The sequence below is a fragment of the Drosophila grimshawi genome, unplaced genomic scaffold (assembly GCF_018153295.1).
Source record: "Drosophila grimshawi isolate 15287-2541.00 unplaced genomic scaffold, ASM1815329v1 contig_1367, whole genome shotgun sequence".
Lineage (NCBI taxonomy): Eukaryota > Metazoa > Arthropoda > Insecta > Diptera > Drosophilidae > Drosophila > Drosophila grimshawi.
This window is the reverse complement of record NW_025062889.1, coordinates 6,201,573-6,222,539: the sequence shown is the minus strand read 5'-3', so window position 1 is coordinate 6,222,539 and position 20,967 is coordinate 6,201,573. Positions and strand designations below refer to the sequence as shown.

Here is a 20,967-nt window from a genome sequence, read left to right as displayed (position 1 = left end):
ACTAGCAGCTTGCAATTTAGCATTAAAATTTATATGCAATTCTAAAGGCGTTTAGCTGAAATATACGGCAAGGTTTTCTATGGCTGGAAAAAAAAGTATTGTTGGTAAATAGTTGCTGGCTGCGTTGGCGTCGACGTCGACGTCGCTGCTGCTAGATGAAGCGTTAAGCGGCATTGGCCAACGGGGCGTGGTTATGTTTTACAAACTTCTCAAGCATGTTCAGCATCCAATGCTCTACCAACTGTGCATGTGTGTGTGTGTGTGTGTGTGTGTGTATATATACTTGTGTTTGTGACATGTGAAGCGTAAAACCATGGCTGGATTTAGAACTATGTACGTTGGTTGGCAAAAACTTTAAAGAGATACGAGTATTAGATTAAAAGTTGCCCAGGCTTGGGTGGACAGTTTAGACAACTTGCCACTGCTAATGCGAGCGGTAACAAGACGCTGTGGGTCAACTCTGGCTGCGGATAAGGATGATACTGGTGCTTCCGCTATGTCCTGGACATGTTTTGCAAATTTGCCAGCAAATATATTAAGCTCAGCTCCAGCCATTATTGCCAACCTTCTTCCAAGCTGGTGAATAACTTAGCAACATCAGCTTTGCAAGCAAAATGAAAATATTTTTAAGTGAATAATCGGAACGTGGCGCGTGCCGGCCGAGCAAACAAGTCAAAATAGTGGCAAGTGAGAAAATAAAACAAGCGAATTTGCGAAAATTAAAAGTTTGCTCAACACGTCTGCGAAAATTTACTGGTATATTTCACACAACCAGTCCTCCTGGCTAAGGCAGCTGAGCACGTGGATAGGCAAAAAAACAAAGAAAAACCAAAAAAATATGTAAATATAGAATGAAAGGAAGCAAAGCTGGCGCTGACTTTGAGTTGAAGTTTGCAACCTGGATGCTGCAACCTGCAGCCCGCCACTGGACTGGGCGTGCAACGCCCCGAGCAATGCGAATAAAACATGGCAGCCTGTCGAGACTGCAAATCAGCTCTTTAATATTTAGACAGCAATTTCTTTTGAGCAGCTTTTGCGAAGCGAAGCTGTTTACTATGCCCCCACACCCTAAAACAGCGTATATTTAAGAGAATTAAATAGATTTTAAATAAAACCGCTCGGCCAAGATTAAATAGGTAATTTAGTTAGTCGAAAAATGTAAAAAATGCTGCTTTAGTAATTTAAAAATGTTGTTAGTCCTCAATGAGTTTATTTACCCACACCTGACTCAATTTCAATGTTTATTTTCGTAACAGCTCCACCGGAATCTATCATTATACTGGACAGCAAGGGTGCCACCATCAAGGACCATACACTGGGACCCTACAATGAAGGCTCCAGTGTGAACGTCACGTGCGTGGCCATTGGCGGTAAGTTCATCCTCACGTCGCCACAATGTGGAATCGAGCAGCATTTTGGTCCAAGTGTTGACGTTGCCTTTTGTATCTGACAATTAAAAGTGATGAGCACGAAAATGCCGGCAAAGATTTCGCATTTTATTTAATTTCACATTTGCTGAAATGCTGTCGACTGCACGAACCAACAACGAGCACACCAACAATGCCCACACAAATTGCATTGAGAGCACTTGAAAATTGCTAAAAGCCAAACAAGACAAGAAATGAAATAGCGAAAGGCACTTGTGCACACACACACACTCACACACACTCACACACACACACAGGGGGCACTTGTGAGCACATAAACAAACAGTCAAAGACAGCAGCTAAATCGCTGCAAGCAACTACAAAGGGAGAGGAAAGGACGAATAGGGAGCGGTGTGGGTGTGGGTTGGCAAACTCAAGTCAAAGCCGTATAACAAACATATCAATTGCACACACACCCAGCAGATATCACGACCAACCCAAACCCCAACACCATCCCGGCTTGACCCGCTTCTTTCATCCCTTGCAGCTACCCACATGATACACTGGGTAATTCTCATTCTTTTTCATCTTCTTCGCTTTTCTGCAGGTCGACCACAGCCGAGGGTTACCTGGTGGCACGGCAATACAATGTTCAATAGCTCTGGCCTGGGCCATCCACTCTCGGAGCGACGTGTGGGCAATGTCCTATCGCTGGCGAAGCTAAAGCGCAAGAATCTTCACATGCAGCTGACGTGCCGGGCGGAGAACAATAATTTGACAACGCCAATTATCAGCAGCATCATTCTCGACATGAACTGTGAGTTTTGTGCGAAGGATGCGCTACCCGCACCACCAGCTAATTAAATTACTTTTATCTTTGTGTGTGTGTGTGTGTGTGTTTGTCCTTGCATGGCAGTGCGCCCACTGATTGTCAAGCTGCAGGGCGAGAATCGTCCGCTTTCGGCGGAGAACTCTTATCAGCTCAGCTGCGTCGTCATCGGCTCACGCCCAGCCCCAACGATTACCTGGTGGAAGGGCAGCACACCCATGAAGAATACCCATGAAATTGTGAGTACATCGGCTTAGCCCCCAAAAACCCCTTGAAATCCATAAACTTGTCTGCGAATCGCCAAGAGTTAGACTAGACCACCACCTGTAAAGAGTTGAAAATAATAAAATTCCTACTTAACTATAAAGAAATGGGAAACAAAATGTCCTTAATAACTGAAACTGTGTCCTGTAAGAAGAAATATTTTAGTTAAGTTTAAGGTCAGTTTTCGGCCGAACATATTCCAATAGCATTAAAGTTCTAACATTTAAGGACCGTTAACAAAAATCAGATCCACTGTATGCATATCGTCGTACATTTGGGGACAACTGTTTAATATGCTTCCCGACAACTCGTGCAGTTAACAGGGTGTACACATGCAAATTTCAAAGCTGGGGGGTAGCTTGTTAAAGCAACCCCAAGCTGAAGACCTAGCCTAGTACGACCCAGCAGTCAAACAGTCACCCTTCTGAACACTGCTAGTAGACATGCTTTGTGGTAATTGAAGTTACTTTAACGGCAGTCACGTAGCTGCCTTCAATTAAAAGCAAGCAACGGCCTTAACGACTGCCCATTGCACGTCTCTTGGGAGAGCTGCTGGTGCTTGCTGCTCCTTTGTCTCGCTTGACAGCACAATACACTGAAGAGGACCATTAACTGTTTTGCTATTTCGTTGACTTTGCAGGCCAATCCGGATGGTAATATGACCACATCGGTGCTGACATTCACGCCCACCATCGACGATCGCGGCAAGTTTCTATCCTGCCGCGCCGAACAGGGCATGATACCTGAGTCGGGCATGGAGGATGGCTGGAAATTGGACATCTATCGTAAGTATTATTTGCACTGTCTCTCTGACTGTCTAGCTTATCAACTGAACGCTGTGGAACGCATCGAAGTTGTTGGGTCTTGTCGGGCGAAGTGCGCTATATTTTAGCGAGTAATATCAAAACCGCAGCCAAGGAGGCGTATGCTTAATTTTTTATTTGCCTGCCTCAACTTTTTAATGAAAACGAAAGCGCAAAACGCAAAGAAAATGCCGATATCGACTTTAAATACTTTACACCCAAAAATGCTGCCAAAAGGCAGAGGATTTCTTTATTTTTTCTCTTCTTCTACTTCTTTGTTGCTGCTTTTTGTGTGCCAACTTGTGGCAAGTTTGGCAAATTAATTTCCAGCGGCGGCCGGCAAAACTTTGCGCCAAACTTGCAAAACTTTTTAACCCGCCACAAACACCGCAAGCAGCGCCGCTGACTGCGAAGCCATCTTTATGCTGTTCCAGTTTTCGACCTGTTTGCACAAAATTTAAATGGCAATCCGCCTCCCATACCTAACCGCTTCCGTTTCCTGTTGGCTTTACAGTGCGCTTTTTGGTTGCTTACCTTTTAAAATTTTTGGTTATATACATATTTTTTTTATTTTTTTTTATATCTGCGCAGGATTGTATTGAAACTTGTGGTCCATTGGGCAACCCTTTGGCCTGAGTTGGCGGAGGTCTTGTTTGCACAATTTGATAGATTGCTTAATAAGCTTAATTGATTCGCGCATTCCGCACACCAATTTTGATTTAATTAAGTTAAAATTTCAACCCAAACCGAAAACAAATTTCTCTTGTCCATTTACGTGTAGATTTATTTTGGAACCTTGCCGCTTCCCATATACAAATTGGCAGTCTACGCAGTGTATTCACAAAATCTTCCGAGCCTAGTCAAATTGCCAACAAGAGCTAACGCGGGGAGTGTCTGTGAATTTTCACACTTAAATTGCCTAATTTGTGAAGCTTACAAAATAATTACACCTTTATGTGCGCCTCGCCTATTTTATTTGGTGTACGCTTTTTATGATTATGCTTGGTCGACTTTTGTTTGCTGTGCTCTCAAATTAATTTGTGCTTTATTTTTTAGGCCGCTTTGTCGCCTTGGCTGCTAATCGCTTAAGGCCACTTTGCTTTGTATGGAACTCTAATGATTATCATATTTTCCATTCCTACATATAGATATACCTGTTGTGAGCCTGGAACTGGGCACTAACTCACTTAACGCAACTCTGCGTGAGGGTGTCGATGTTTTCTTCGAGTGCAACATCAAGTCGAATCCATGGATATATAAAGTCAGCTGGCGACACAATGTAAGTTAAAAATTATAAAAAAAAATAAACAAATAAGAAATATATTGAAAACGTTATGATAATTTTTGCGTTTAATTTGTAAACTATAGCCCAAATGTATATAAAAATTAAATAAAACGCATATTTGATTTATGTTGTCAAAGTGAACTGAGCTGAACCTTTTGTGCTACGATGTTTTTCCTTGTTGTTATTCATTTTCACATTAATTTCTTACCTATTAAGTCTAAAAGTTTTACTCATATTACCACATCTATAAGTAAAGTGCTTAATTCATCCCTACAACTCCACGTAGATAAAAATATATAGAAATAGATCTGAATACATCTTAACATAGCCTCCAGCACCATTAATATGGCTACTTCAAGACGATGCCATTTTGAATGCTTACCTCAGCCATTTAGCTCTGGGCCCAGTTAATGCATGCACAAGTGCAAAGCCAAAACGATGAAAAATTGAAGTCGGTTATTATACATTATTATTTTCATTATATTCTATACATAAATTACCCTGAGGCCACACAACAAATCGAAAAGTGGAGCTCACACACCACAAACACAAGCACATGTTGCATATTTTGAGGCTGACAGGCAGAAAAAAAATCTACACACCCAAATAGACTCACACACATATACGCTCAGAGCGGCATATAGAAATTTATACAATTTATTATTGAATTATTTAGCTATAAAAGCACTTAACAATTTATGCAGCCATGTTTCTAAATTATGCAGCCACGCCCCCTTTGTACTCAACAGAGCATCTATCGCCTTGCCTCGGGGCGTAAATGTCGGGCAACATGAAAGTGTTATAGCCTCAAATTAAATTTATTTCAACGCACAGTTATCGACAAATTGAATTTAACCCAATAAAATATAATGCATGTCTAAAAATGGCGAGTTTTCAATTTCCATTACAGGGTGAAATACTAGAAAACAACCCCGCCGAGGGCATCGTCGTGGCCAATCAGAGCCTCGTCCTGCAGAATGCAAGCAGAGCCAGGACGGGTATCTACACCTGTGTAGGCAGCAATCGCGAAGGCGATGGCGAAAGCAATCCCGTCCAGCTCGACATACGATGTAAGTAATCCAGTGCGCAAGTAAACATTTAAGTAGTCAGATAAATAGTCGGACAAAAGTTTATAGTTTATTTAATTGAATTTATGGTTCAATAAATACGAAAATTGATAAACAGGTCAACAGATTCTTTGACAAATGAATGCTCTAACAAAACCCAAAACACTCATGTCAAAACAATAAACAAGACGCCAAGCACAATAGCCATCAGCTGTGCAACTAACTAACCAACTCGTCAACATGTTGCACGAGGCACATTCAACTGAATAAACAAAAATACAAACAGGTCTATTTTAATAATAAATGGCATCAAATGCACAAGCACAAACAGAAGCAACAATTTTCGTATAAAATTCAAAATAACAAGAAGTCCAAAAATTGATTGAACTAAATAAAAGGCAGCGATACCTTCAGAACACTGAATAGAGACAGCGATATCGTATTTGTATCTTTGTGTTTATAGTGAAGAGTAAACTAAACTCTTTGTAAAAACGGAGACAAACGAGTGCTTTTGTTGTGCAGTGCTTAAGCACAAATTGAACCCAAGTTTTGCAATGTTTTGCTTTAATTATGCAAATGAGTTGCCAATTTACATACGTACTCATTGCTCACTTCTCACTGGCCTTTCTTCTTCATTTGGCAGTTGCTCCTGTTTGCCGTGCCGGGCAGCGCACCACTTACAGTTCGGGCCGCCATGAGATCGTTAAGGTTGCTTGCGAAATCGATGCGAATCCGGCGGAGGCAAAATTCGTCTGGAAATTCAATGCAACCCAAGGCGAGACAGCTGATATACCCGTATCAGATTTTGGTGTCGACCGTGGACGCAGTGTCGCCCGCTACACTCCCAGGACGGAGAACGTAAGTAGAGCTTTAGTTCACACAATGGGGTCTTGCTATAAATCACTACATGGGCAGCACATAATTTTCCAAGCGAATTGCGGTTTTGAATTTTCAATTAGAGCCCCCAAAAAGGTGTGTCGCCAACGTCGCGTTGCATGCATAAATTAAGTCAACGGAATACCATTGCATTGTCACTCATGCCCCACACACCCACACTCGCACACATAGCTCATTCCAATACACATACACTCAACTTGGTTTTGGCTTCTTCTTTTTCATTCGCAGGACTATGGAACGCTGCTGTGCTGGGCCAGCAACGAGATTGGCGATCAAAGTGAACCCTGTGTGTACACAATAGTGCCGGCAGGTGAGTACAAACCACCAACATACACAACACACACACTCACCAATCACACACAGCCAATCTGACAGGAATATACCCCACCCGCTCTATTCCCACTCTCTATCCCTCTTTCGAATGTGGTCCACGTGATTGTCCCTTTGGTCTCATTTCCGGACAGTGGCCAGCAAACGCTTAGACTCTGGCGGACAGTGTAGAGATTAGGGTAGTTAAGGTTATGTGACTGCAGTTGGGATTGCGCTTTAGATGTTATCAAAGATTGGCAAAAAGATTAATCTGAATAAAAGCTGACTACACTTCTCATAATTTGTATTTTGATTACAGGAGCTGCAGAAACACCTCTCCAAGTTATTACGTCGTTCAAATAAGCTTAAACTGTTTTAGGGTATTCAAATGTCGTTGCTTTGTTAGCCCTCTAAGTTCTGCTTCACACTCTATCAGTGTTTTTGTTTATGTTTAGTGTTACGGTTGCGGGTAGCCTGCAACTGTGCTGATTTGTTGATGACTTTGGCACTTTCGGTGCTTGGCTGGATTACACAAAGTTGTTATTGTGTTGCTGATGCTCTGAGTCAGCTCCTACTGCTACTGCTGCTTATGCTGATGTGGCTTATTGATTTTGAAATCACATTTTGTTGCATCTGCAATTGCAAATCAGTCACATGACACGTGCAACTTTAGCAATTTGTTGCTTGACTGCTAAGCAGCGGAAGCAAAAAAACTATGCCGAAAAATGTAAAAAAATGACTAACATAACAAAAAACACGAATTTTATGCTTGAATAGGCGAACCGGATCCATTGCTGAACTGCACATTGCTCAATCAAACATCGTCGGGCTTCCAAATTGAGTGCATCGAAGGCTTCGATGGTGGCCTGCAGCAGGACTTTATCATGGAGGTTTATGTGAATGGAACGACGCGCTATCCAAAAATTTACAAATCAAAGTGAGTAGACGGCAATCTGAATCTGAATTTGAATCTGAATCACACGCCGTGTGACTTTTGTATTACACAACAACAAGGCTCAACGAGGCGTAGCAAAACGCATCGTTGCCCAATCCTCAAGCCATGTGCTGCATGCAGCATTGCTCATTTATCGTTCTTATTCCCGTTTCCCGTTTCTCGTTCTCGTATTCTCGGTCTGATTTCGTTTCTGTGGTTTGCCTGTCCTGTGGAACATTCAAATATCGATTCGACGCACATTACAGCAAGCCATACTTTGAGGTGAGCGGTCTGGTGCCCGGCATGGGCTACAATGTCTTCCTCATTGCGAACAACACCAAAGGACGCAGCAATGCGACCATACTGCAGGTCTACACGCTAAAGGATCCCGAGAAGCAAACGGGTGAGTTGTCAGCCAAAGCAGGGTATCGCAACCGAATGCTATCCCCAAACAGACTGCGGGTGCGTGTGAGAGGCAAATGCATTTGCAATTTCATGCATGTCCTGCTCGGCATCCTGTCCTGCCAGTCATTGCCTACAAATTAATTGCCGCTGGTTTCGCTCAATAGAATGCAGTTTACTGTTACTCATGACTCACTCGGTCTGACGGTTTGATTTGTCTTTTAATTTGCTTTAAGTTCTTTGCTTTCTTTAACATTTCTTTCTTTATTACTGCGCTTTGGTTGCATGCTTTCAGTTACAATAACATTTACCAAGTCCTATCCAGCTCTTAAGCCATCTTATGGCAGAACAGCAACAGCAACAACAACAACTACCACTACACCAAAGCCAACAACAAGCGATTGTATTTGCGACGAGGATGAATTTATAAATGTGGAGGTGGGCAATGGGGAGTCCGATGAAGGTAGTGGCTACTTTGAGCTTTATATTTTGTATTAATTCGCCATTCTATGTTTCTTTGCTTCACTTGAATTTCATCTACAATTACTTTATCTTTACTATATATACTCACAACAAATTTATTTAGTTTTTATTTGTTAATCCAATTTGTTATTCTGTTCATTTTACAATAATGTTTAATTTTTATTTTTGCCTTAGTATTAATTTAATTTAAAGATTTGAGATTTCGATAATTGTATCCATACTCTGAAATTTTGGAGTTAAATTGTTCAATTTTGTCAAGTAATCGCTTTTCCAAATGATAATGGATTATTTATCTGGATTCCAAATGATCAAAAAGCCATTGCTTTTAAGTATCGGTTAATTTATGACAACGGTAATGAAATTCAAATTGCATTTCCCAGTTTAGAATCTGAACTTTGAAATTTTTGAATCTTATTAGCAATTTCAGAGTATTACACAAGATTCGCAATTGTTCATTTTGTTGATTCATGTTTTATGTTGTAAAACTTTTTATTATATTTTGTTTTGTTTATATGTTAAATGATTTTTATTTTTTACTTTTCATATGTTTTTTTGTTAATTTTATTTTCAATAAATTTGTATAATGTGAATATTTTATTTGTGTTACGTTATTCAATTTGTTAATTCACTAACTTTGCATACGATATGAATAATTTTCACTTTAAATTTACAAAGACCACACTATAAATCCGGACGGAATTTGCGAGCAAATGTTTCTGACTTTGGCTACTAAAAATGCCCGACATGCCGCCGGCGGCTGAGACAAAAATTAGCAACCTTAACACTGAGCGGTTTACAACGGACCACACACGTACTGGACATACACACACACACACACACACACATATATATATACATATACATATATATAAGCTACCAACACACATGCAGCTCATTAAAGCGGCACTAAATTCCAAGCACGTGCGGCAGGAACTGGGACCGACAACGAAAACAACAATAATGTGAAGGGGGACCGGGGAATGGACCCGGTGCCGGCACCGACAACGGAACGTAGTTAGCAGCTCATAAAACAATGCAAAGATAAAACATAGAGAAAGAGTAGGGGAGAGAGAGTGAATCAGAGAGAGAGAGAGAGAGAGAGGAACATTACAAAAAATATGCGAGAATAAGGACAGGCAGAAAAATATACAATGCATTCTCGTTAAATTATTGTAGTACACGCTTATCCTGTGAATTCGCCCTTTCTCACTTCTTGTCTCTTCCCACTGGTCGTGACTGCGTCCACAACTGGCCACAACTCATGCAGACCTATCGCTGGCTTATGCGCCCGTCATCGAGGACATCCGGCCATTCCTTGGCATACTGGCTGGAATTGTGGGCAGCATATTCCTTGTGGCACTCATCATCGTTGTGGTGGTGCGCGTGAGAGGCTCATCGGGACGCGATCGCAATAATTACTCGCATCCGGGCAGCACCGGCGGCAGCACCGCCAACGGCAACGGCAACCTCGGCATCCTTGGCAGCAACAACAATGGCAGCCTGGGCATCGGCACCCTCGCGCACAATGGGGGCCAATCAGTGCAGGATATGCATCGCATTGGTCGCGAGACGTGTCACGTGACGAGTAGCCTCGACAGCATTGATAAGAACCCGGACATCATACCACAAGGTGAGCGAGCCCTGTATTCCATTCTATCTAGCCGCCACCCAGGACAATTGTCTGCGGTTCTCATTATTGATTATCTGAGTGCTGTGTGGCGCCTTAGCTAACTGATGTCCACTATTTGGCAGATGGACATGACGTGGACGATGAGTGGACAACAAAGGGTCATAGTCGTGCCTATGCCACGGCTGCACTGGCCGAGCAGAATGCCGTGATTACCTCGAGCACATATGATCACATAATGCCAACGTATGCGGTAGTCGATAAAAAGTCCGGACCCCCAACAGCACATGGCCAGTATATACAATATAATACGCTTATACCCGTTAGCAAAATGGGCGCTTATGCCAATCAACAGCAGCAACACCACCAGCAGCATCCGCACCATCAGCAGCAGCAGCAGCAGCAGCAGCAACAGCAGCATCAGCAGCATCAGCAGCAGCTCCAACAGCAGCAGCAACAGAAGGTGAGTTATGCCGGGCTGAGCCCTAATCCGCACTTAGCTGGCAGTCAAACATTTAACCTTTTACAATATGGCCGCGTTGGCAGCCATCTTAATTTATAGCCAGGACAGGTGGCCGGCCAGCTGCTGGCCAAGTGCTTGGCTATATGAGTAATATCCCCCTACATCTCTCCTACCCATTCAAGTTGTAACCGGTAGTGGACCTCAGCGTTGCCGTTGTGCTGCGCATATTTCGGGTTAAGTGGTTTTTATGGCCAGCAAACAGTTCATTATTTAAGCCGGAATTGATGGGCGCTTTGTTGCTGTTACCAACTCTCAGCCCAAGCAAAACAGATAAAAGACACAGACGGACATTTGACCAGCAAGCAAATAAAGCTGTATTCCAACATACTGCAGTAAAAAACTTTATTTTTTATTTAAAGAAAACGAATTACAAGAGATTCTTAAATTATTTTAGACAATAAATCAATTTTATAAGCTTTACAATAATTGTTCTTATTAGCAGAAAAAATTTGTATTTTGGTTAAATAATTAGCAGCTTGAATAGTATGACTGTTTATTAAAATAAAATGATGGCCAACTATTCAGCCAAGCTGTTAGCCAAAAATAATTGCGCTTAATTTCAAAACCGACAGCCATAATTTCAACCATATCGGTGTGGCGCCCTCTATGCTTCATTTCGTGGCCAACGCCGACAGCGAAAATATATGTTATCGTTTGTCTAAAATGCAAGCTGAATTTCGCCCAAAACACGCCACAGACAACGTCGGTGAAGGTCGCGCAAATAAATAAAAATCAGCGAGCTGGGGGCGTTAGGGTGTGTGGGCGTGGCAGCAACAGTGGCAACCGCAGCAAAACCAACATAATTTGAAAATCATTAAAGTAGAAATTTTCTATGTATATATTTGTGTGTTTGTATGCCACGCCCACCAGCAGCAACATGGATAAGCAGCAAAAACGACCAGCGAGAAGCAGCAGCAGCAGTAGCAGCAGCAGCAGCAGCAGTAGTAGCAGCTGTAGCAATATAAATTTTCCATTTGCGAATTTAATAAAAATAAGTTGCAGGCGGACAAGCCAACAGACGATCAGCAGGAGCATAGCTAAGGAGCAAAACAGGCAAAGGATGCGCGCATTTTCTCTCTATCTGTGTGTGTGCCTGTGTGTATACTTGTTGTTGTATTTGTTGCTGTTTTTTCTTTTTTTTTTTTGCTGTTAGCCTGCAAAACTCAAAATGCAATAAACGGCAAGTGTGCGCTGTGCTCGACTTGGTACTGCAGATGCTAACTGAAAGTAGTTGCTCGAGAGGATAGGTACTATGGTGGGGGGGGCGAATTGTTGTTAAAGGCGGAGGATGGTTTGTGGGTGGCGCTGCCCAGACACATTACAAACAGGCACTGCAAGCAAGCATTTCATCCAGTGGCTGTGGGCGTTGCAATGTCGAAGTCAGCAGCAACCAAACCAACCAAAAATAAAAAGCAAAACACATTTTTACAGACATTTGTACACAAATTGGAGAGGTGTGAAAAGCAGTACTAAGAAATGCTTCTTGACAATTTTGAACAGATTTTGCGGATGAAATTAAATCTGTGGATGAGCTTAGTAACTTTCTACGTAGGTCAACCTCAAAGAACTATTCACTTAAGTCATAAGAAAGAACTGAGCAATGTAATTCTTTTAAATAATTTGAATACTTGATTTCAATCATTTCTTGTGTTGTCACAATCCTTAAATAATGTCAATTATTTGTTAATTGATATCAAATTACAACATTCTATGAATATGTTCTGTTCACACTTGAAGCTTAAATGCTCAGCTCCAGGATATTCCCAACTTGGCAAACTTTACACCTGACAATTATGCAACTGTTGGGCCAAATTGAAAGTGCTTGACTTGACATAATCATCTCACACACTCTCTCTCTCTCTCTCTCTCTCTCTCTCTCTCTCTTTCTCTCTTTATCACTCTTTCTCTTTCACACAGACTGAGCTCAGCTATAGCGAGCTGACTGCCCCAATGGTGGGCAGCGCCGTTGGCGTCGGAGTTGGCGGCGTCCAGCGTTTGACGCCCTATTGCAGCGCCACCTTGGGACGTCCGAGGCAGTCGGAGCTGAAGCGAGCCGAGCCGAACATCTACTCGCAGGTAAATGTTATGATGGATGATGAAATTTTGGCGGACTGGCAGACGGCCACGGCGTCGGGCAACAGCTATGTGGCTGGCGCTGTGGTCGATAATGTGGGCGGCACTGGCTCTGGTCTCTACATGCACAGTTATGCGACACGTGTGTGAAGCCCAAGTATTTACTTTAATTGTTTTTGTTTTGTTGTATTTTGTTTGGTTTTTTGGTAGTGCTGTTTAGTGGTATGATTTGTTAATTTGATTTTTCACTTGTATTTTACTTTAGCAATAATAAATTTGAGAAAACTTTGTTATTACTGCATTCGTTGCTCTTTATTTGCTGCTGCCTCAGCGTGTTCTCATTACAAGCTGCCACAAGATTTTTAATTACTTCTCAAGAGATGGGGCAAAATCAATTATAGCCACCGCAATCCGATGGCCCACACACATAGACGCATATATACACAGTCAGTTGCAGTTACAGCTGGCAAATCAATAAACTGACAGCTGGCACCAACAACTATGCAATAGCTTCACACACAAATATTTGTCTTCTATTGACAAAAAATGTGCTCGAAATTACGCATACCCAGGATAACAAGAACAGAAGAGTTAAAAACAATTTTGTGCAGCTGCAATATGATTTGAAATACGTTCGTATTTGTGTGTCTGGGTGTATGTGTTCGTGTGTGTGTGTGTGTGTGTGTATGCCAAACTGAATCAAGCTAGTGCTGCACAACGCAATGAATATGCATTTGTCACCCAGCAGGACGTATACGTAATGCGAATGCTAGTCGAACATAACACACAAATAAATCTAGCTGAGCAACATACAAGCTTGAATACGCTTTAAAAAAGTGATTCATGACCCGAGTAACGATTGGGAATATATATAATAATATGCACAGTATTCACATTATTAAACTAAATCATCTCAAAAACAAATTCAATGCATTTTATTGTAAATTCTCAAAAGAAAAAGAATGCTTGTTGGCTATAAATATTTTTCTGTTCTAGGAAATTGTTTTTTTTCTCATCAGATAAATAAGATATAAATTTATATATATTTAGTTATTAATTAATTTTCTGTAACTACAGTAGTTTCCTGTGAATGTTTCTCGCAAGTCGAAATTAGAACTGAACTTGAGGTCAGTCTGTAACTTGTCCACCTACTTCCATGGGATTTTAACTTAAATCATGTGCCCAGGTCCAGGTAAACGACAAGTTTAGCTACCCACTTTGCTGGCCATTGAGTTGAGCCTCCTCCTGTTGGGAGGACTGGGCATTGTCTATGGCCTGCTTTGATTTCAACAATTATTGTAATGACTTGAGTTATGTTCATGTTCTGCACTGGCATTTGTACTTGTGACTGGATGTTATTGCTGGGGCTCCATGCCAGAACTGGCTGCTTTTAAAATACACTTAAGCAGAACATTTTATGTGTGTGTGTGTGTGTGTGTGTGTAGAACATTGTCAATGTGCATACAGCAAACAACTTTTATGGGCGAAAAAAACAACAACCACATTGAATGGAAGCAAGGGAGCAGGGGAGCAAAGATGGGGTCAAACCATTCACCTAATGACATTGTATGGCTTTATTGTCATTTATTGAAAAGTTGTACACGACACAGTTCTCGGACCAGCAGGCAAAAATGTTTGCCGTTGATTTTAGTTCTCTGTTTTATTATTTTTAATTCGATTATATATGTTTGTATTTTGTATTTTGCACAACTATAGCTGCTACAGCTGTAAGTGTTCTTATCGTTGTTGTTGTTGGTGTTGTTGTTGATGCTGATGTTGTATGTTTTCAAAGTTTTCAAACAGCGCTTTGCGCCAGAGTTTTTACAATGGGTATTCAGGTCATTTTAACTTTTAAATGGTGTGGGACAGAGTAGCGTCGAAAAACAAATAACTTAATCAGCTTTGCCTTTTATATTGAACAATGGAATATTTATGACCCGCCATTCCATTTTAATATTTTAATTATGGTCAATGCAGAAAATTATGCTTCAATTTTATTTTAGTAATTAAATTTATATTTTAAGCCAAAAAATATCAAACAAAACAAAGAAGTCAACGAAAAATGTTGACTTGGCAAGCGCAGTATCAATATCTTAACAGTTACCTTTTCTGCGCCAAATTTATTTATTTAGAAATACACAGATTAATTTGGGACACAGTTTTCGGTTGTTGAGAAACTGAGAAGGAAATGTTTTTATGCACACAAGTCTCCCTGTGTCGGGGCATATTTTGATAGTGGCCTGTGCTATTCAATTTAAATTTATTTTGCGTTAAACATTAATTTCATTCAAAGCAAATTGAGAACATTCAGACAGCAACATTAATTCTGGCCCACAACTGTACCCACAACTGTACCCACAACCACATAATCACACTTGGAAACACTCACTGACACACACACACACACACACACACACACACACACACACACACACACACACAAGCACTCACACTTTCGCATTTTCTCCCAGCGGGCAATTATTGTAGACAGTGTATGGGGGATGAAACTGGCGCTGGCTAAATAAACGCCAATTGCGGCGTAATGGTAACTTGGAACAACAATAACAAATACCAACATCAACAACCAACACATTAACAAAAACATAGAAGCGCTGGTGCCTCCAACATGTGCAACCACAAATGCGTACACAAAGACACGTGTACATATGTATATATAAATAGCTCCCCCACCTGTACATACATAAAATACCTGCATGCACGTACATATATTAATTTGAGTTTGTAAGTCAACAAAATAGCTGATGTAACTAGAGCTAAACTATCAACGAGGGTTACTCAATAACAACTCAACAAATAATTAACATTTAAATGTGAATGAGCTGAAAAGTATTGAGGAGGGTTCTTCCTTCTTAATGAAAAGCATGGAAAGAACAAAAACATTTTGTAATTGTAGAACATTTCGAGCAGCCCTCGTTGCAACTGCCATCCATTTAACTATCTAACTGTAAATAAGGCAAAACAGCTAACAGTAAACAGCTGCGTTGCAAAATCAGCACACACGAAACTCTCAAATTTCTGCATATAAATCATTACATGTTGCACTCTCCCTCTCTTTCTCTCTTCTTTCTCTTCCTCTCTTTCTAACTGTATATGTACTCCCAATTCTCTCACACTCACACACATACACACACTCACACTCACGTATATGTAGATCGATCTGGCACATCATCCCATGTACTCGACGAGTCCCATGTTCGGCACGAACACCACCATCACCGGTGTCACCATGTCACATCCATCACAATTGGCCACCTTCTCGCCAACGCCGCCGCCGCCCATCTTTGCGCACAGCGTGGTCACCACTGGCGACGGGCTGCTGCAGCCGGTGACGTGCATGGGACTGGTGGCCACATCTTCAGCAGCACCGCCCGTCGTTCAGCAGCAACAACAGCCAGCGGCCAATGGCGCTGGCGGAAACGGAAGCATCGTTGGCGTCAACGTTGGCGTCGGCGTCGGCATGAGCCTCTATGGCAGCGATGTGGTAAGTGTCTCTTTGATGAACTTCTAGTTCTGTGCTGGGCAACACCAGCTACTGGTCGCCAACTCCCGACTGCTGCTGCTTGCTGCTGCTTGTTGATAGCACCCAGTTAAGGGAAAGTCGCTTAATGTCCAAAACGTTAAAAGCATCAATATGCAAAGTGAGTTTTCTTTGGGTTGGACTTGATGGGTGGGTGGCAAGCATTTGTCTTGGGCAGACGCCATGCTACATGCTATCCCACGCCCAAAAATCTGTTGTTCCTTTTCATAAATTGGAGCCACTGGGGCAGAAAATGGATTTTTGCGGTTGGTCTGATAACTGCTCAAGGGATTGCTGAGTAATATGCGCCATGTGCCGGCAAAACCCAAGTCAGAAAACTTCAAAATCCAAAAAACAAACAGCAACCACAAGATGGACAACTCAGTTGAGTGTTTGTTAATTAGGCTAAAAAGCTTTTATATCTTAAAACGGTGGAAGTAGATTATGCTCATAATGCTGGAAAAATATACATTATTACCGTGTGTGTGAATACACATAGAGAATTTAAGAGTTAAGTAAACATAACTATAGCATGTTTGGTATAGTCCCGGTCAAACTTTGCTTATATTGTTTCTCTCACCTAAAAATTGCTATCTATTTTTCATCTACTAAAATAAGTTTAACCCATTAAAATAAGTTATTTCACATGCCAAAATTCAGCTCGACAGATTAAACTTTTTAAGGACCACTTGATCCATGACTGTTTAAATTTTAAACCCAAATTTAATGGCAAAAGTTCAAAGCGGTAAATGACCCCAGAGTGTGCACAAAAATGACAGCCGCAGTAGGATATAAAAAAAAAAATAAAATACAAAATCAGTTTTCGTTCGCTCCTTCTCTCTCTTGCTCTATGCTTTATTCTGGCTCTGTCCTCGTCACTCGTATTATCTGTGTCATTTGCTCTATAAATATGCCATTATATGTACACTTGGCGACGCGCATTGCGTTAGTCCTGGCGAATGCTGCAGGCGCAGGCATTGCCGCCATTGCATTGTCCTTACTGAGTCCTTACTGAAATTCGCATTACACAAACTTGGACTATCTATCTCTGTCTGCCCTTCATATCCGTCCCATCGTTGACTTTTTTGCAACAGTTTCACGCTAAAGGACACTGCGGTGTGGCAACTTTTGACTCTAATGATTGCAATTATTATGGCCCGCAAAAAAAGGACCAGCAACAGCAACGGAATTTACAATGTACTCATTTTTTTCTACCGTTGTCCTTCCTTCAGCTCGGAGAGTGAGTTGTTGTTCTCTATGTGTGTGTATGTTTGAGTCCCAAGAGTTTTTTGAAAAATGCACGCCAAAAGGCAGCGAGGCGCGCAAAAGCCAACCGAAAACACAGGACCAAAGCCAGAACAAGGAGGGCAAGGGTTTGAGAGCCATAGAATGGGCTCTGTATGTGACTGTTGCTATGTTGCCTGGGGAACTGGGAGCAAGCAGCAAATGGTTAGATTTGGCACAGCGGTACACTGGATGAAACCAAATGACACGCATACGCCCAGTTAGCCCCGTCTTGCCACTGTTTCTCGGCCACTTCTCTGCCAGTGCATGAGTCAGTTGTGGGGCATGAGAATTTGTAATAGCTGCGGGTACTCAAATAATGCGCGCCTCGTTAATTTTAAAGCATAGCTCTTTGCTGTTCTTCGTAATTTCGACCAAGACCCACGCCAATTTGGCTGTCTGTTATTTTATTTTATTTATTTTTTTTTGGTTTTGTTTTTTACTTCCTTTTTATATTGCTTTCAACTTGTCATTGCGTTGTCTGTGCTCTATGGACTTATGATTTTGATATTCAGCAAGGGGTATTAAAAGTAACGTTTAACCGAAGAAGCAAATTTAATAGATATTATTTACCCATGCTTAGGTTTACACGCCAGTTGAAATATTTTATGATTATAAATTGTTATTTTCCGCTTTCCATTTATTTTGATGCCAGGCTAAGCCACAACTATTAAAGACCGTGCCCGAGGAGTTGCATCATCAACTAAATGGCGAAGAAGTGCTCATCAGCCAGGATCGTAATCATGGAACGGGTACGCGATTTTGACGCTAAATGAATGCCGAGCAGCAAATGATCTAAGCCAGAAACCAATCAAATCAAAAATGGAAGAGAAGCTTAAGGAGACAAGGGGGGGGTGAAAGTGTATCGGAAGAACTTGGAAAAAAATGACTATAAGTTATGTGATGTGCGCGGAAAGAATTTAAATCGATAACATAAAAACTGCCGCCAAAGCATTTAGAGGATGGGGATATGATTGATTCCGAATGAGCGAATGGAAAGCACTTTTTAAAGCAGCAACTAAGATAAAAAATGCGCCAAATAATGTAAATTAATAATTACAACAATAAACTACGCATGTGAAATGTTGAGATGGAAATGAAGCACTCAAAGAGGGAAACACGTAGAGAACTAGCAAGAAATTTCAATTAGGTGTAAGTGTCCGTGTAAAATATCCAATACTAACAACTTAGAGCTCTAAATAATAATTGAATCTATTAAAATGAATTAAGATGTATGACGTGAACACTGAATTGTTAATATATTTTTAAATAACAGCTTTAAGCGCCAGAAATCTAGACAACTTTTAGCTAAGTAAAAACAAATTCATGATTGTTGTTAATTTGTGTTGACGTGTAAGAAAAAAGCACAGACATTAAAATTTAGCTTGTTCTTAAGACATAAATACAATTTATTACATACACATACACATACACGCATACACATACATATAAATCAAATCCATATAGTTGTAAGCCCCATTAAAAAAAAATGTAATTAAAAACAATTTGTTTAGATACTCGTCAAAGGTCAAACAAACGGCATAATGAATTTAAAAGCTAGCTAAATTAAGTGAACTTAATAATAATAAATCGTTAACTTAACAGAAATTAATTCAATTTAGCAACGCGACGTTTGCATTTTATACGTAAAAACGAAAATAAATGAAAGAAATGCCAAAACTTGATAGCATGAAGAAAGCTAACATTTAAACAAAAATGAAGAAAAAACGAACTCTAACTGTAACACATAAATAAATAAATACTAAATATAAATGGGAAATAATTAATTAATTAATTACACTTTAAGCAACTGCATGTAAAATATTTAACTGAAGCAAAACAAAAACACTCGAAGGAAATGTATTTAGTATTAAAATTTATATTATAATAAACATAGTTAATAAATTAAATTTAATAAAATGTATTATTAAAAAAAATCAAGTGTTGAATATTCTCTTTGTATCATTTTCTGATGATTCAGATCTTTCTTGGGCTCATTGACCTGCAGATAAAGTTCTCTCTTTCTCTCTCTCTCTCTCTCGGGAAGCATCGACAATTCGTTGTAATTTTGGGTAGCCAAGCCTTTTGGTAACTGTAGGCGGCCAAGTGGGCGTGGCAGTGTCCCACTATTCATTGGGTGTGTGTTGTGTTTTGTGTGTTTGTCGTGCGCCTTGTAACAAACGCCAAATATTGACAGGGCGCGTGTACAAACACACGGAAACGGAAGTCAGGCTGAGTAACATGCGACCACAACAACAGCAACAACAACAGCGAAAACGACAATGACAACAATCATTACACAGCACAACAAGAATAACAACTACAAAGTTGTCGTTGTCGTTGTCGTTGTCGATACATCGTTCAAAAATTGTCAGCCATGTAAATTTTGTATGCGAAAGCACTTAACACCATTTTCGCTTAAGCAGTGCAAACAGACAAGGACTGAACTAAGCACAAGTATAATGATAGAGGCAGGAAGACTGTCACACAGACCGATGGACAGGTGGACAGGTGCACAGGCTGTCTGCCTACTAGTTGGAACTGGGCCCAGATCATAGACATCATTTATGACTGGGCCTACATGGAAAGCAAATTATGCAAATTTTGACCGCAGCGTCGATGACTTGTAAATTTTGGCGGCGCAACTAGGTTGAAGTCTGTTTAGATTTGAAGATATGCCAAAAGGTAAGCACAACACACACACACACACGAATTCCCAAGCACACACACACATACAGAGGGACGAGTCCTGATAGATGCAAATATTTGGCACGTTATGAATACCTTTCCTGCACTTACGCTTCAAGAATCACCAGGTGGAAGCCTCAAATTGATTTTGGTCACATGTCAAAAGGTAAAACCACAGAGAGAGAGTGGATGCCACCGCTATCGCAATGCTGAGAATGTAACACGCCAAATGAAAACCAATTAATCAAAAGTCACTACATAAATTATAAATTAAATGGATATTTAGGTTGCTGTTGTCCCTTGTTGTTGCTGTAATCATATTTATTGTCTGGCAGCTGCCTCAAGGGTCATCAATCAAGCGGCAATTAAACGATCCAAAATTTGGCTCAACTGTATTGGATTTTTATTAATTTATATTTAAATCATGCAAGGGCAACCGAAGCACAACCCTATGACGCACAAATAGCATTTCAATTGTTTTTTCAAATCATAAATGAATATTTTAAATGGATTTGGTTTTAGTACCCAGCTACACATATGCAAAATATATTTTTACTCTTGTCGCATGTATAAAGTAGAACAAAACAATTTGCA

General features: G+C 40.7%; 1 protein-coding gene across 1 annotated transcript in view; it reads left to right on the top strand.

The window, feature by feature from the left end:
* LOC6560502 overlaps window positions 1–19,428 on the top strand; it is a 66,464-nt gene extending 47,036 nt beyond the window's left edge. Inside the window, exons 6-22 of the mRNA XM_001985871.2 lie at window positions 1,257–1,370; window positions 1,975–2,184; window positions 2,284–2,435; window positions 3,101–3,245; window positions 4,412–4,542; window positions 5,459–5,618; window positions 6,259–6,473; window positions 6,741–6,822; window positions 7,599–7,758; window positions 8,022–8,158; window positions 8,453–8,620; window positions 9,908–10,270; window positions 10,393–10,619; window positions 10,698–10,730; window positions 12,708–13,007; window positions 16,036–16,365; window positions 18,341–19,428. Coding sequence (XP_001985907.2) covers window positions 1,257–1,370; window positions 1,975–2,184; window positions 2,284–2,435; window positions 3,101–3,245; window positions 4,412–4,542; window positions 5,459–5,618; window positions 6,259–6,473; window positions 6,741–6,822; window positions 7,599–7,758; window positions 8,022–8,158; window positions 8,453–8,620; window positions 9,908–10,270; window positions 10,393–10,619; window positions 10,698–10,730; window positions 12,708–13,007; window positions 16,036–16,365; window positions 18,341–18,451 — 3,038 coding nt within the window. The 3' untranslated portion in view covers window positions 18,452–19,428. The remainder of the gene's footprint in view (window positions 1–1,256; window positions 1,371–1,974; window positions 2,185–2,283; window positions 2,436–3,100; window positions 3,246–4,411; window positions 4,543–5,458; window positions 5,619–6,258; window positions 6,474–6,740; window positions 6,823–7,598; window positions 7,759–8,021; window positions 8,159–8,452; window positions 8,621–9,907; window positions 10,271–10,392; window positions 10,620–10,697; window positions 10,731–12,707; window positions 13,008–16,035; window positions 16,366–18,340) is intronic.
* Window positions 19,429–20,967: the final 1,539 nt, after the last annotated feature.